Consider the following 16,185-nt stretch of genomic DNA (forward strand, 5'->3'; position numbering starts at 1 on the left):
AAAGGAAGGACTGTCAGTATGAGGGCAGAGCCAGGCTGCTGGGTCAGTGTGGCTGTGACTGAGATGTCAACAGCACCTAAATGGCTCAGGACTCCAGGGCCACAACCTGACTCAGTATTCTAATGATGTGGACTGAATTTCCTCACATCTAAGTTATCATGTGGGGAAGGCATGCTGTCATTTTGCGTATTACTGAAAAAGAAAAATGCCATAGATCCTAAGACTTCCCCTAGTGCCTGAGGTATGAAAACAAGAAGCTGAAATATGGGGGTGCTTATTAAACTAGGAAATATGCAGAGCACTCTGTGTTGGAAGCCTGACCCATGCAAGCCCTGACTTGTTGCAGAGGGTGTCGTTAATAACCTCACACAGCCCTCTGGGAGGGTGCTAGGACCTTCCTCGGTGAGCACCCAGCCTCCCAGTGACCCCTTGTGTGGTATAGACAGAGATGGAGACAGGGCTTCTTAAAATTGTGGATGCTGCTTTATTTACCAAAGGTGCTGGCTGGGGGCTGGTTCTGCCAGCCAGGCCCTAGGACAGCCATGGGGAGAGAGAGGAGTTGGGTCCCAGCTCAGTCTTGGTGGGTAAGGCTGGGCTGGCCTTGCCGTGGGGGCAGTGTTCCCTCCAGGGGCCCACATGGGGTCCCTGCACAGCGGTAGCAGGGTGGGCAGTGGGTGCTGGCACTGCTGTCTCAGGAAGGCACTTTCAGCTTCGGGGTCCCCAGGAAGAACTGCAGGACGCGGTCGGCCAGGAGTGCCAGGCAGAAGTCAAGGATCAGGACCTGGGCGATGACCAGCTTGAACTGCAGGGCAGGAAGCGATGATGAGCTGGATGCCTGCCAATGGGCCCAGGTCAAGTACTGGGCCACATCCACAGGGATACTCACCTCCACGGGGATGTCTACAAGGCCAAACTGGCTGTTGAAGTCAGGCGAGGAACCGAGCAGCAGGCCCACAATGGCCAGGAGTGACACAGCCAGGCTCCACACCAGAGGCTTGTTCTCAGGCAGGCTCTCCATGAAGGGCGGGCCCTGCAGGGACAGAGCTGTGTGCTGTAGGGGCTGGGTGGGTGGACAGGGCATGCTCGGGTTAGGGCTGGAGCTCACCTTGTAGTTGATGGCAAAGGTGGCCATCTGCATGGCCATGGCCATAATGTACACAGTGCTGTTGACCAGGCTTGGCTCAAACTCCTTGTACAGGTCCACAAACTGTTCCTGCCTGCAGGACGCATGGGGGTCAGGGCCCTTCTGTTGTTTCCACTGCCCTTACACATTGCCAGGGCTCTGACTGGCCTTGGTTTCCCCAGGCCAACATCTGCACCTGCACCCTCCTCCCACCACATGGATGCTGCCTCCTTTGGGTGCCCTGCTACTGGGGGACACTCACTTTTCAGGGCTCCGGGCCTGGGCCTCGCTGTATAGGTAGACAAGGCTTAGGAAGTGTACGCAGAACTGGAACAGGACCGTGAGGATGGTGTACAGGTTGAAGATGTTGGGCAGGGGCCGCTCTCGGGACAGGGTCTTGAGGGGCTGCAGTGGTGGTGGAGGAGTTAGGGCATGGCCGAGTGTCAAAGCCCGGAGTGCCCTGGGCCGGCCGGCCGGCCAGCCAGCCAGCCACCATGCCTCCTGCAGGCCCGGTGCAGAGCAGTCACTGCATCCTGGGGCCATAGGTTGGCACCAGCCTCCAGAGCCCTGCTTGCCTGTGGACAGTGCTGGGGCCCAAGTTGTGCTACTCTGAAAAGCCTCAGTGGGCTCTCCCCTTACCACCCACTCCCCATCTACAACGTGGGGATGACAGTTCCTACCCTGAGAGCTGCTGTGAGGAAGAAAAAGATGACATCTGGAAGCACCTCTAACAGCCTGCCCTGGTTGGCCCAAGTGTCCCTTGCCATGAATCACCGAAGCCTCTCAGCACCTCCAGGGCGGGTGGCATGGTTCAGAGGCAGAAGTGCCCTTGGGTAGAGCGGGAGTCATTGCTTTGCCTGGGATCCCAGCCCACCTTGGAGCGGGAGATGAAGAGGAAGCAGCCAGCCAGCAGCAGCCCCTGCAGTGTGGCCTGGAAGTCGCTGAACTTGACGCCTTCCAGGTAGAGGACACTCTGACTGTAGGCCAGGATGAGGGCATTGAGCGCCAGTATCTTGAACATCTGTAGCGTAGTCACAAGCGTGCATCGGCCCTGCTTGATCACGTGGCAGACTGCATGGATTGGGGGAGGTAGGTGTGAGCATGGGTGCCATGCAGGCATGGACATGGGTGCCAGGCAGGGTCAGCAGGGGGACAGGGCAGGTGGCGGGACTCACTGCACTGAATGGATGAGAGCTTGGAGGTGAAGGGTGCCGCGATGCTGGCGTCCCCCAGCTTCACGATGGGCATGCTCTCATCCTCGAGGTCCCGCAGCACCTGGCTCAGGCGGTCCTGTGGGGTGGGTGGCAGTAGGTGAGACCTGGACACAAGGGGGTGCCAGTGCCCCTCTCCCAACACTCACCCTCTGGGAGGTGGGCTGCTCCTCCGGGGGTGGGAACCCCAACCTCTGCTTGGCTGCCCTGGAGGTGGCCCTGACACCACTGTTGCTCAGGACGGGACTGTCGCGGGGCCGCCGCTTCCGTTCAACAATCCGCTCTGGGGCATTGGCCAGGAGTGCAACACCTGGGGGTGGGGGGGTATGTGACTGTTAGGATCCAGGGGAGCCCACAGCACCAGGCCAGAGCGGGGTGTCTGCTCAATGCCAAAATGATGCCATGGGCCTTAGAGCCAAACCTTCCCATTTCACTGGACCTCCCCAAGGAATACCTCAGAGAGCATTTTATCTTACTTTCTATAAACTACTTAAAAATAACCCCCCCCCCCCAAAAGCACGTAACACTAAATGGATCAAGACTCACTGAATGCCAAGAATCATAATCCTAAGAGATGAATAATACTCGATAAATGTAATCGACAAGTAAAGCAGATAAGTATGTTCTGTTTACAGAGATCCGAGGCTGTGAACTGCTGGCCAATGCTTCAGCTCCAGTTATTTGTCCCCACTTGTCCCATTTCTCCCTGGCCTTTGCTTGCATGGTGCCCAGGGGGCCTGAGCAAACTAAGTCGCATTTGCCCCACAATGCTTCCCTGGCTCCCCAAACTTTCCCATGGCCCTGGTGGCCTCAGCCATACTGTTCCTTACACACCTGTATCCTTCCTGCCCTTGGATCCCTGATCCTATTAGCTCCGCCCTATCCTTTCACTGTCCCATGGGGGGGTTAGCCCTTAAACTGGAACCAAGAGGTAAGTTAACAGTCATGGGAGGGAGGTGGGAAAGGGAGAAAAGTTCTTAGAATGGGGAAGGCCTTGCCCATCTGAGGAGCTGAAAGGAAAGCCTGCCAGGAGCACAGAGATCTAGACACACTGAAGAAAGGCCACCACTGCCATGTAGGCCAACAGAACAGTGAAGGAAGAAACGGCTCACCCACGTCAGCGTGCTTCAGGGCACCCACGTCATTGGTGCCATCCCCACACATGAGAGTCACGTAGCCCAGCTCCTTCAGGCTGGTGATAACAAACTCCTGTGTGGGCAAAGGACCAAGTGAGGGCTGTGTGTCATTTTAGGGCACCATCTACCCCCGTCACTCCTGCACTCACCTTCTGTTTGGGGGCCACTCGGGCGAACACCTGCACATGGGGGATGAGGCGCAGCAGCTGCTGGGGGTCCTCAGCTTGTAGGTGGGCCAAGCCATCGCCTGTGAGGCACAGGGCATGCTCCGAGGCCAGTGTCTTCGGGGAGCCTTGGACCAGGGGTAGCACAACACTGCCGTCGATGGAGCACCACTCACAGGGTCGACCTGCAGGGCCAGTGCCCAGGTTCAGGGATAGGGCTCAGCCACCCAGGCAGACCCCTCACGCAAACTCAACATGTCTAGTCCTAATCTCCCCTTTCTGGAGCACCATCTTGACCTCTACCCTTCCTTACTCCTCCCCCAAGCTGCATCTACACCTACCTGAGCCTTGGACCCCTGACTGCTCTATAGAGGTTGTTCAGAACACTCCAATATAGCTGAGGGAATCCCAGAACCCAGGGCCTGAGACTTCATGAAGGGGACAAATTCCAACCCAGGCACACCCCAGGCCTATTACTTAATTAGCCCCACCCTTGTGACCTGCCTGAAACCCCATTCTCCCAGGGATGGGGCACTAGAGACACTTTCTCTGACCAGACACTTGCTATCTACTTCTTCTTTCCAACTGGCTGGCTTACTAGCCCACCTGGCACTGGATGGCTCACCCTGGACTATATCAGCTGGGCAGGAAACTAACCTCCACCTGGTTTTTGTTATTGCCCTTTTATTAGAGCAGCTTCACTTGTCAATCAACAGCCCTGACACCCACCTCTCTGGGTTGCCTGCCTACAATCTCTGGCCTCTCAAGAGCCCAGCACCTGGAGCTGGACAGAGCCCTGGGACTAGCAGTGCAGACTGGGAAAAAGGCCAGGAGGTTCCAGAAGCCACCCTGGCTGGGCCTTACCAACACCCTTCCCTGGCTTGTAGCCCTGTGACACCCTTGGTGCATGTTACCCCCTAGCCAGGTCATGCACTGGGTACCATCTTTCAGTATCTGACACCCCACCCCACCTGACAGAAAGTGCTGGGGCTGGAATGGCTCTCGGTTGGTCTGACTCTGGGATACCACTTGCAAACAACTGAGTGGCCAGTGGCTGGAGTCAGGCCATCCAGGTTCAAATGCTTAGTCACAGTGACACCAAGAAAAATGGGTGGGTGGGTTCACATTTCTCTATTTCATTGTCTATAAAGCTGGGTGCCAACAGCTGCCCCAGATGCCTTCCTCCTAGGTGGCATGAGGATGGCAAGCCCTCCTGTGTAAGGTGAAGGGATGATGTAACATACACCAAGCCCCCTGCCCAGGGCCTGGCCATGCCGAGCCCGAGCCCCAGCAGTCCCTGAGCTTGGGAACGGAGTATACTTGCTGTGCACACGCAGCCTGTCAGGCCCAAGGTGGGTGTGATGATATGAAATGTGAGATTCTGTGACTATAATCAACTGCCTTGAGATTACAAGTCATCACTGACCCTGGAGCCAGTGATTAACCTCCTGCTGCCAGACACAAGTGCAACTCCTTAGCCAGATGGCCTGAGGAGCAGGGCTGTGATCCACAGGTCCATGTCACACAGCTGCCACCATCACAGGTACTTAATAACACTGGGTGTGCTCACTCAGGCCTGGCATGAAGGAGGGCAACTGGGATAGAAGCTTATCTTTGGTCTCAGGATCTGTCCAGCACCCAGGCACTCAGGGTCTCACCTTTTTCTGTGGGAGGCTGCAGGATCAGTGTGTGTGCCTTCTCAATGAAGTGTAGTTCCTGGGCCACGTGGCAGGCAGTAAGTGGGTTGTCACCGGTGATCATGACCACCTAGGGAGAGGGGTGAAGGCTCAGTGGGGCAGAACTACAGCCTGGAGACCTGGTGCGTGAGTCCCCTCTAAGGAAGGCTACAGAGGGAGGTCTTGGTCCCCTACTGGGGACTGGGATTCCAAGGCCACAGTCTGTTCCCACTTGGGAATGTTTTATGAAAACAATACATGTATGTTTGTTTTTCTGAGAAAATCCACACCTTTTCTGTGCAGTATAAACTATGAACCAGCTTTTGGCATGGACCTTCTTGGTTTGGTAGCTTCCCAAGAAGTTGTGTTTGGGGTGGGTGAGAACCAAAAGCTCCAGCCTCCCAGCTTAGAGCTGATGAGGCCTGCTGAGTGCCAGGTGGGGACTGATCATTTTATCATTCTGTGAGAGTGCTCACTTACCTCCCACACTCTAAACTGCATCCTGAGTTCCAAACTAGATAACACAAACTACCAGGACAAATGGACTAAAGGCACTGAGAAAGATAGATGTGATCTGTCTGGGCATTGCTTCCATACCCTCTACCCAGCCTCAGCCTCCCAAAGATGCTGCAGGCCCCAAGAAACACCCACTTGCCCCACTGAGTGTGGAAGTGTCCTCTGCTGTCACATCCTCCTCTCCGTAAGGACGAGCCAAGACCCACCCGCCCACCTGACTGAGGGGCCAGGTATGGAGGGTCCAGCAGCCATACCCGGTGGGAAGCATTCTGGATCTCCCGGATCACAGCCTTGGAATCAGCCTTGAGCGGGCAGGAGACCACAATGAAGCCGACGAACTTGAGGTTGCACTCCAAGGCCTCCCGCTTGACCTCCCGGGCCTGTGGACAAACATGAGGTGCTTTCATGATCATGATCTGTCCCTCCCTAACTTCCCAAGCCCCAACAATGTGCTAGGTGGGGAGGTCAGAGGAGGACTTGTCCTCCCTTTTAACGCAGGGGCTTGGCAATGGTTGGGTGATCCCCATCCCCAGTGGTGCTTCTACTCCCTGGTGTGGGCATGGCATGTCGTCACAGGCCCTGTGTCTCTGCTTCTACCAGAAACTGTTCCTTGTTAACCACCCAGCATGCGTTCACCCAGAAACCAAAAAATGCCCACCCTCATGAAGCTTGTTGTCTACTGGGGAGGAATGTAGTAAGTAAAATCTCAGAATCAGAGTGCTGAGTGCCACAAGACAGATGAAGACGGGAGAATAGGGCAGGAAAGGTCAGGGATGGCACTGAGCAGGAGTGGCTCTGGGGGAGTTGTGATCAGGCATCTATTCTGGAAGGATCTCTTGGCCACTGGGTACAAACGGCATGGATGAAGGCCAAGGTGGAAGTAGGTAAAGGAGTGTTGGCAGTGGGGGTAGAAGAGCTGATGGAACTCGGGGGTATGACTAAGAGCTGGAGGTGTCCCCAAACCATGCAGTAACCAGGTGGCTGAGCTGGGCAGGGTCAGAGCTAGACTGGAGACAATAATCCAAGATGCCTCCTAATGTTTCCCAAGGGTGTGTGAGGACACTTGGGTGTGGGGGTAGGAGGCTAGGTGGAGGCAGCTCTAGGCTCCAGGATGGGAAGGGGTACCATGGAGAAGGGACTGAGGACTGAGTACCACCTAGAGTCTCCAAAGGTAGAGGCCAGGGAGGAGAAAGATGAAATCGTGCTTGCTCACAGGCACAGTGAGGGGACAAGGTGATACAAACACAGGTGGGGGGCAGGGGAGAGGCTGGCAGGTGGGGAGCCTGGGCCCTTACCTGCTGGTGGGTGAGGTGTCCCAGCTCCTTGTACCCCAGAGCCAGGACGCGGGCTCCTTCCCGGGAAATCTCCGTGTGGATGTGGTGATAGTTGGGTGGGCACTGGGAGAACTGCAGGGAATGGAGGGGGACGTCACGACCACCTCACACTGACCTCCCCCCTGAACCCCAGGGCCGTGCTCAGCTCACCATGGAGTGCAGGGTTTCAGGGGCCCCCTTCACAGCTGAGATGTAGCAGAGGTCGGTGGAGCCCAGCTTCTCGTAGGAGGCGAGCACGGACATTCGCTTTAGGGCACTGGCAAAATGAAAGCGCTGGTGAATTTTCAGCCCCTGAGTTTTAATACTTCGGGGGAATACTTTCTCATCTGGAAACAAATAAGTACGAGTCCTGAGGGCCTTCGCCCCAAAGAGGCAGCCAGGCCCCCGCCTGTCCCTCCTTCCTCCCCCCATCCCCAGACCCGGGGCCTGCGGACTCCTGGCTCCAGGGGAAAAGAGCTGGGAGACCTGGGTCTGGAGGACCCTACCCCATAGCTTTGGGTGGGGTGGGGACACCCAAGAATGTGGTATGCCCCAAGTCAGGGGTGCCTGTACCCACCCGCCAGCCTGAGTTGGATACAGTTGTCTCAGGGGTCTGGCTTGCCTGCCCAGGAGTGTGAGAGCTGGTGGTGTGTCTGCATTGGGCCCGAGACTCTAGCCCCTCACCTTTGGTCAGTGTCCAGTCCACCGCTGTCAGCATGGCCTTCTCCAGGGGATCACCCACCAAGGTGCCATCGTCTAGCTGCATTAGGGAGTGGCATGAGGCCAGGGCCCGGTGTGTTTCTACAGGGATGTTGGACACAGGGGTCACCTCCTTTCCATCTCTGCAAAGAAGGGGAATAGCTGGTTACAGGGTGGAGGGACCCTTGGACATTGCCAATCAGGAGGAGGAATGGGGCCTATACTCTGTGCCAGTCACTTCAGGGGCAGCAGGGGTGTTGATTTGGTCCTTGTGACATCTGCACTTGTCTCACGGACACTTCTAGAGGTCATGTGGCTGCTTGGAGCCCAAGGTGATTCCTGTGCCACTGACACACTGAGACTGCACAGGAAGCCCCTTGGATCAGACCTCTACAGTAGGGCCTCTGACAGGCCCTCACTCTGGGGGTTGGGTGGGCAGCTCCCAGGCCCTTGAGTTCTCAGAAAGCCCACTGCTGCTGGCTGGGCACCTCTCAGCCCAGGTCTCCATGCTCACCTGAGCCCAGCCACACCGCGCACCACCAGGCTATCGCTGGTCAAGGTCCCTGTCTTGTCAAAGCAGCAGACCTCCACCTTTCCAGCAAAGGGGATCCGGAAGGGCTCCGTACAATACATGTCTGAAAGGTGGAGCCAGGTTCAGGGGTCCTGCCAGATGCCAGCCCTTGGCACCCCAGTCCTTCCCCAGGTACTCACAGAGCTTGGCCAGGGCGATGAGGGAGGTATTGACAGCCAGAGACAGCTCGATGGGCAACTCGGGGGGTACTACTGACGTGAGGATGAGTGTGCATTCCAGAAATAGCTTGTAGCGGTTCCGGCTGGGATCCTTGGTGCCTGTGGAAACAGGGCCTGCCAGCCTGGGGTGGTGGGCACAGGACCAAGCAGACAGGTGGGGAACGTGGCGCTTACCTTCAATCCATACGTAGGCGGCTGCCGCGATGGCAAAGACAAGGAGAAAGAGGATGAAGACGAAGGTCTCCAGGTTGTTCGCAGTCACTCTCTTAACCCCAAAGAGGATCGTGCGCAGCAGCTTGCCCTGGAAGGACGGAGTCAGAGGCCTTTCTGGGGGCTGGGGTGGTGGCCTCCCCTGCTCGAGGGCATCAGGGCCAGATCCTCCCTTAGCTGACAGAGAGCACCAGCCCCAGGCCCATCAGTGAGTCCTGCAACACACCACACAGATGTTCCAGGGACCACATGGCTATGTGGGCAGCTGCAACTGGGCCAAGAGCTAGAGACCGACCAGTGGCCAAAGCCTGGAGGTGGGGGAAAGAAGTGGCTGAGACAGGTGCAGGAGTTCCTAGGTCTGGCCTTCACCTCTGTTAGGCAGTCTACTTGTGGTTTAATGAGTTTATGGGCTCAATGTTTATGACCCCGAAACACCCGGCAACAGCTGGTTTGTGTCTATTCCCCACAAGACCCTCAGCTGGGATAGCAGGCCTGGTCTTGGGCTTGCTCCGCATGGCCTCTGGCCCAGTACCTGCTGTCAGAGTGAGCTTGTGGGGTGGACGTTCTGGGGTCTAAAAGGGCCGCCATCTTGAGTGTCCACCACCTGCCATGGAACCCACTCTCCCCAGAGTCAGGCAAGATGCCCCACCTGAGAAGTGTTGAATCCAGTCCTTAGGACGTAGGCCACGCACCCACTGTCGACCGCTGTGGAAATAAGCAGAACCAGTGTCACTCTTGTCTATTTGTCTGGATTCCCTTGTGGCCAAGCAGACATGGAGAGGGTGGGGAGGTGGAGCCAGGACACTCCTCAGAAACCCCCAAGGCACCTACGCTTCAGGCCTGTTGTGGCCTTCTGGGGGGGGATGTGCTGCACCACCTTGGTGCCCCCAAAGATGACATGGAGCCGGGAGTCAGCCTGCAGGTCCAGCACCCGGTCGGGGCTGAGGTCTTCAATGGGCTCCTGGGGAAGAGGGGAAGACAGTGAAGCAGATGGTCAGTCCCACCTCAGCCTCCTTCTCCACCCTGTCTCCGGAGAGCTGAACCCTGGGGCTGGAGGAGCCCATCTGAATCTCACTGGGGACAGAGGCCCCAATTTGTCTTCTCTCCAGTTGCATATTCATCAACTCTCTGTGACCCTGCACCTAGCTTCTCCCAGAAATCACACCCTCCCCATTTCTCTTAGTCCACCTCAGTCTGATATCTCAAGGCACCTGAATGTCCCAATGCTCTGGGCTTCTCATCTCCTCTCCCCACCACCACTCAACTTCCCTTGGTCCAGGGCACTGGGATTGGCAGCTCTGTCCAGATGCTGCACCCGCTCTATCTCCTGCAGCCTCCTGGGCCAGAATTTCATCCCTCCTCTATGTATGCTTGGACAGGATCCCAGCATTCTCTTGGCTGGTGGCTCCTCCAAGAATGAGTCAATGATATATCTGAGTGGACCGAGGACTCCCCTTTCCCCGCACCTTCATCTGTGGCACTGACTCCCCTGTGAGCATGGCCTCGTCCACGATGCAGCGGCCCCGAAGCAGCAGCACATCACATGGCACCAGGTTATCCTGTGGTGAGCGACCTGCAGGGTAGCACCAGAGGGTCAGGCAGAAGCCAAGGCTAAGGTGCCACCAGGAAGGAGCTGAACTGAGCCTCACCAATGGAGACAATATCCCCGGGAACAATCTCGTCGCTGGCAATGGGCCTCCACTTGCGGCTTCGGTAGACCTGAGTGAGATGGGGTATGGTCAGTTTTGGGAATACATCTGTACCAGGCCCACCACAACCTCTGGGACCCTGCTGGCCACACCTGGATTGTGTGGGGCTTGTTGCCCATCTTCCGGATCTCGGACATGTTGCGCATCTGCTGCTGCACCAGGGAGGCCTCGAAGGCCACCAGCATGGACAGCGTGAAGACGCTGTAGTACCAATACTCGTCCAGGCACCAGAGCCCCACGCAGAACACCTGCCCCGGGAACATAATGAGGATGCTTGCTGAGGGCTGGACATACGTACACCGAGGGCCACTCCACCCATGGACTCTGACTCATAGGACAAGGAAGTTGGCGGGTTTGGAATTGGACAGAGGTCATTCTGGCTGTGAAAGCCCTAATGAATGGGGTGGAGAGAAGGGCTGGAGCTGCTGTTTTACCTGGAACACAAAGAAAGGTGCTGTAGCTCTCTCCTTGAACAGCTCTGAGAAGTCAGGCACCACCATCTCAGCCCTGCAAGAAACCAGACTCCAGGCCCTGATCATGGTGAGAGGCCTCTGAGGCCCCATCCTGACACCTCTACCTGGAGGCACTACAAGCCTCCTCAGGAAATGGGAAGCTCTCGCAAGCTTCTAGACCGGATGCTCCATTCAACTATGGGTCTCCTCTCCCACTGGGGCAGGCATGCTGACTGCCCTGAGCCCTGTGCTCTGCAGAACCTAGACAAAGGTTCTGAACTGGCAACAAGCTCTTCATGCAGCACCCCCACCTGAGTGGGGGCTAGAGAGATGAGAACCTATCATCTGGACGGCAGACAAATCAAGTGGAGAAGGAAACTCTGACTGGGACAGAAGCCCTGAAGCTGAAGCTGCACAGAAGAGGCTGGGCCGCCAGATGCCTCTAAGCACCTGGCTGAAATACAGTGCCTGAGCCCATTCCACTCTGGAGAGGGGAGGTCTGGAGCCAGGATTTCCCCCAAACTCCCTGAATAAAAGCATCAAAAATGTAAGAAAGAGGGGATGGGGGTACTAAGGGTATGTTCTGAAGCATAGTGTATAGTGGGCTCCTGGATGTGGGATATGATAAAGAAACCACAATGGCCCCACTGTGGTAAAAATAAACTGAGATTCACTCTGTATTGTGTTCACTGACTTGAAATGAGCCAGGACCTGGGGTGGGGGTTTGGAGAGTGGGGACTGGTAAACATTTCTTATAAATCTTCCTATTAGATTGACAGTTGTGGTAAACAATTAAGTCTGGAAAGAGTTCCCTATAGGTGCTGAGGGTTATCAGGATGACTGTCACAGTGGCCAGGGTGGGGGCTCTGAAGTTCAGCCTTGCCCTCTCCCAGGCACGTGTCAGCACTGGCAGTTTTGGTGAAGGTTAAAGGAGAAAGTGTGTACATAGCACCTGCCATTCTACCTGGAACAAATAAGAGTTGACCACTGACTTCTTTTTTATCACCATTCTGTAAGTGCCGGGATGTGTATGAAGAGACCAACAACAAACTACATTTAAAGAAAGAATTTAAAATGAATTGGGGAATTACAAAAAACAAGACAAAGATGAACAGCCAACTCTTGTATGCCATGGGCCAGGCTCCCCAAGAAGGGCTCCTGGCTGAGAGCTCTCTAGTAGGTTCTTGTCAGCAGACAAGTTCAGGGGAGGCTAGAATAGAGCACATTTCTCAAAGGGGGCCACTTTCACCTGGGATGTTTTGTTGAAAAGGTGGACTCCTCCATTCCACTTCTCAGGTACCTCGACCCAGGAGTTCGAAGGGACAGGAACAGGAAAGGGGCCACCAGCTGGGACAGTGGAGGTCTATGACCACAGGCAGAGGCTCAGCCCTATCAGCAGGAGGGACACATGGGGACCTCAAAACTCACTTGTTACTCCCAAACTTCTTCTCTGCTGCTCGGATCTCTGAGTCCTCCTGAAACCCTCTGCTGCTCTGGTAGTAAGAGAAGGAGTTTCCCACAGGAAAGGCGACAGGGAGGAAGCGCTTCTTCTCCTGGGCGTCATAGGAATACTTGATCTTCTGGAATTCGAAGGAGAGCACCTCTTGCCCATCTTCACCCTGTGGGAGAAGGCTCGTCTGTGCTAGAGGCCCCTGACCTGGGATGTCGTTCCTGGGAATCTCACCCAACTCCTACATTGGGCAGCCTGGCAGGTGGTCCCTACCTCATCTCGGTGCAAGGCCACGAGCTCAGTGGAACCATTGTTGGGGGTCGGGACCACCTTCACGAAGGTCACTTTGCTGGGATCGTACTCCTGTGAGAGGCAAAGTGATGCTGCTGAGCCCTTCTCAACCCCCACGATAGGAAGAATACTGTCGGGCAAGAGGTGCACCCTTGATACATGTGAACCAAGTCCTGTCACAGCTCACCTGGTCCACTGCTACTCGGCTTCCTCCCCCCCGCCCCATTACTATTCTTGCCGTGTCCTCCAGCAAGGAAGAGCAAGAAGATTGGAGACTCACCCTTGACTCAGCTAAGGGGCTTGGCATGTGCTGTTCTCTCTGGGAAATGTGGTCATACAGCTTTCATGCCATTGCTCAAGCATTACCTTCTCAGGAGGCCACACTTGGACGCCCCACATGAAGTTCCATCACTATGTTCCTATTTTGTTTCTATTTTCTCTCTTTGGCACTGACCGCTGAGTATAAGTCTCCCCAACTAATACCATGAAGGCTATGGGTTTTGTCTGTATTGTTCACAGCTGTTTCTTAGCACTTAAGATGTGGAAGCACCCAATGGAGCTCCCTAAGTCATGGGCTGCATCCATCCCACTGCTGCTCTGCCAGTGTGTGTTTGTGGGAGGGAGAGTGTCACAGTAGTGACCATGAAAAACAAGACCCCACCCCTCATAGAGTTCATGGGCAATGGAAGCAGGCAGAAAATAACAAACATATATCTAAGAACTCTGGTAACGCCATGGAAGAAAAGTGCAAAGTGCTACATGGGCCAGCTCCATACCAGGAGCTTTGCAGATACCATGTTTCTTCTCACAGTGGCATCCTGAGGTAGGTGTTAGGGTTCTCACTTTACAAAAGGAGAAACTGAAACCCAGAGAGCAGAAGGACATGTCTGAGATCTCTGATGCAAACCCAGATCTGGCCTAATCCCACAGCTGCTTAGCTCCTCCTTGTTCTCCATCCTGGGAAAGGACGTTGTCACTCTTTTAAGCTGCATGCCAAAAGGCAGCCGGAAGTTTGGGTGTGTGTCAAACACCCCCTAACCCTCTTCCATTTTTCTGTCCCTTGCTGGGGTCTTCCATTGTACTGATTTCAATCTATCAAGCCCAAAAGTTTGAGCCCCTCCCCTTATATACAGCTTGTTGGATAAAGGAGATTACGCTCTTAGAAGAGAAAGAGGAATCAGTCCACATTCAGAGTCAAAGATGGGGGCTCCTGTCCCTTTCTGCAGCCCTTGGTGCTGTTCCCTTTCTCTGTACTTTTAGCGGACACACACCTGGGATAGGGGGAGGATGGCTGGAGGCTGATCTCTTCACCCACTGCTCCAGACCTGCGGGGGTCACCTGAGGCAGGCCTGGAGGATATCAACTGCTGACCCAGGGCAGCTCTTCCTCACCCACACCTTGGGGCTAAGGGTCACATCCTGAAAGCAGTCCAGACCGTCATCACCCTCATCTTGCAGACGGACATAAAAACACCCCAAACAGTTAAGTCACTTGCTCACAAATAGCTCCTTCTTGCTCCTTTTAAACGCTGGTATTAACTGCATTTCAAGCTAGTTTTGGTGCAGGAGGAGAGGTCTCTGAGCACTGGACAGCAGGGCTGAAGTCCAGTTTTCAAACCAAACTTTGCACACAGGAAAACCCACCTGGCCGGGCTAGGCTCGTATGTTGAAAACCACGGTGGGAGGCAGACAAGGAAGAGAGGGCTGTTTCCAGGAGAAACCACCGAGTACTCGCTAAGATGGGGGCCATTAAACAGCGACATATGTTGGGCCCTGCGCTATGCTTTTTACAGGTATTCCCTTATGGAATCTAAATGCCAACACCGGGGAGGAATTCCAAAGAAAGGAAGTATCTGTGCCGGGGTCGCGCAGCAAGGCGGCACTGGTACCAAATTATGCCAGCGCTAAAGGGTATAGGGCGCCGCTGGGGACCCAGGCCCAGCAGATGGGAGGCCCGGGCCGCCGGGGGTCGACGGGAACGCCGCGGCCGCGACCTGCCACGAGACCCGACACTGTGGAGGCCGGGCTCCTGCCCGCGCACTTACCGGCGTGCAGGTGAGCGCGCAGTGAGCGTGCACCGACCAATGCCCCGAGAGGACCGTGAGCGCGTGCGCGAGGCAGATCGTAGCCAGCACGAGCAGCGCGGCCTCGGGGATCTGCGCCCAGCTGCTGCCCCAGCCCCAGCAGCCGGCGGCCGCGGCGCCCAGCCAGGCCGGGTACAGCAGCCCGGCGAACGGCAGCACTGTGAGGCGCCGCAGCAGCGCCAGTCGCCGGTACGGCCATACGGCGGCGACCAGTTCGTCGCCGCTCGCTATGAGCGCCGGCCCGGCGGCAAGGAGCGTGCGCGCCTGCGGCACGGGCTTGGGCTGTCCGCCGGGCCGACCCCCACAAGGCCGGGCCCCGCAAGGCAGCGCGTTACCCACTGCCGGCGCCATCTTTTCCAGCGCCGCGCTCGCTTCCGGGCAGAGGCCCCGCCTCACTCTCGAAGTTTCACTTCCTGTGAGCTCTGGGCGCCGCCATGACAGCCCACAGTACGAGGAGCCGGAACGACGAGAGGGGCTAGATCCAGAAGTGGCAATTCAGGGTGCCGCCATGACAGGTTTGGCCGGAAGGAGAGGCAGGGCGCCGCCGAGACTGAGAGGATATGAAAGGGCTGGGGCGCCTGGCGGTCCTGCCACGCCTGACCGAAGCCGGAAAAGATGAGGCCAGGAGGGCTGGGCGCCAACAGGACAGCCTGAACCGGAAGCGGCCGGCCCTCCACGGTGATTGCACGGATGCCGTCCGGTCCGGGAAACCAGCCTGGGGAGCAGCCGGGACATTGCGGAGGCGGGGCCAGTCAGGGAAGTCCCCGCCTTCGGGGAGTGGGTCCCGGAGGCGCTGGAGAGGCGGGATTTGTTGTGAGGGCGGGGCTTGTGGTGGGTGGGCCCGGGGTTGGTCGTGCCGGGCCCGGGGTCCCTCTCTTCCGGTCCTGGGCGGGGCGGGGCGGGGCGGGGGCGCGCGGGTTGGAGAGCTCGCGCCGGACGCTGCCACGCTGGACGAGAGCCGTCATGTAATAGATAATCACGCACAGGAAGTTACTACTTTAATATAAAAGTATGAAAAATTGGTGTTTATTTGAAATGCTATATTATTTTGTATCGTTTACTTACCTGTCACATAAATGCTATTATTTGAACAAAACCACAATAGAACTACTTAACAGTGACAATTAATAGTAATTATAATAGGATTAATTAAACAATGCATGGGAGAAAAAAGTATAACTATTTTTATAGTGTTTCTATGTGTCCTCTGATACAGTAATTTATTTGAACTATTTAAACTTTTTGTTGGATATTTAAATTTCTAGGCCATATGGTGGCATAGCCTTAAGATACATAAAGGTAGGACTTTGTAAAAGGAGAACTCAGATGCAATAATAGCACTTAGATAATATTCTATATTTAATAAAATAACAATGACGTTTGTTTCTGTCCCATTACACAG

At 55.7% G+C, this 16,185-nt stretch overlaps 1 protein-coding gene across 1 annotated transcript; it reads right to left on the bottom strand.

The window, feature by feature from the left end:
* Positions 1–461: 461 nt before the first annotated feature.
* On the bottom strand, positions 462–15,496 carry ATP13A1 (ATPase 13A1). The gene is made up of 26 exons (XM_087816842.1): positions 14,745–15,496; positions 12,683–12,772; positions 12,388–12,578; positions 10,942–11,014; positions 10,600–10,755; positions 10,448–10,517; positions 10,265–10,371; positions 9,630–9,759; positions 9,448–9,503; positions 8,763–8,889; positions 8,550–8,687; positions 8,353–8,473; positions 7,824–7,981; positions 7,311–7,486; positions 7,122–7,232; positions 6,081–6,206; positions 5,293–5,401; positions 3,620–3,819; positions 3,447–3,543; positions 2,484–2,644; positions 2,299–2,413; positions 1,998–2,194; positions 1,386–1,528; positions 1,106–1,217; positions 887–1,030; positions 462–802 (listed from the first exon to the last, which is right to left on the bottom strand). The coding sequence occupies exons 1-26, from the start codon at positions 15,132–15,134 to the stop codon at positions 692–694; spliced, it is 3,609 nt and encodes a 1,202-aa protein (XP_087672968.1). The 5' UTR covers positions 15,135–15,496; the 3' UTR covers positions 462–691.
* Positions 15,497–16,185: the final 689 nt, after the last annotated feature.

Source organism: Miniopterus natalensis, chromosome 4, assembly GCF_054644295.1.
Source record: "Miniopterus natalensis isolate mMinNat1 chromosome 4, mMinNat1.hap1, whole genome shotgun sequence".
NCBI lineage: Eukaryota > Metazoa > Chordata > Mammalia > Chiroptera > Miniopteridae > Miniopterus > Miniopterus natalensis.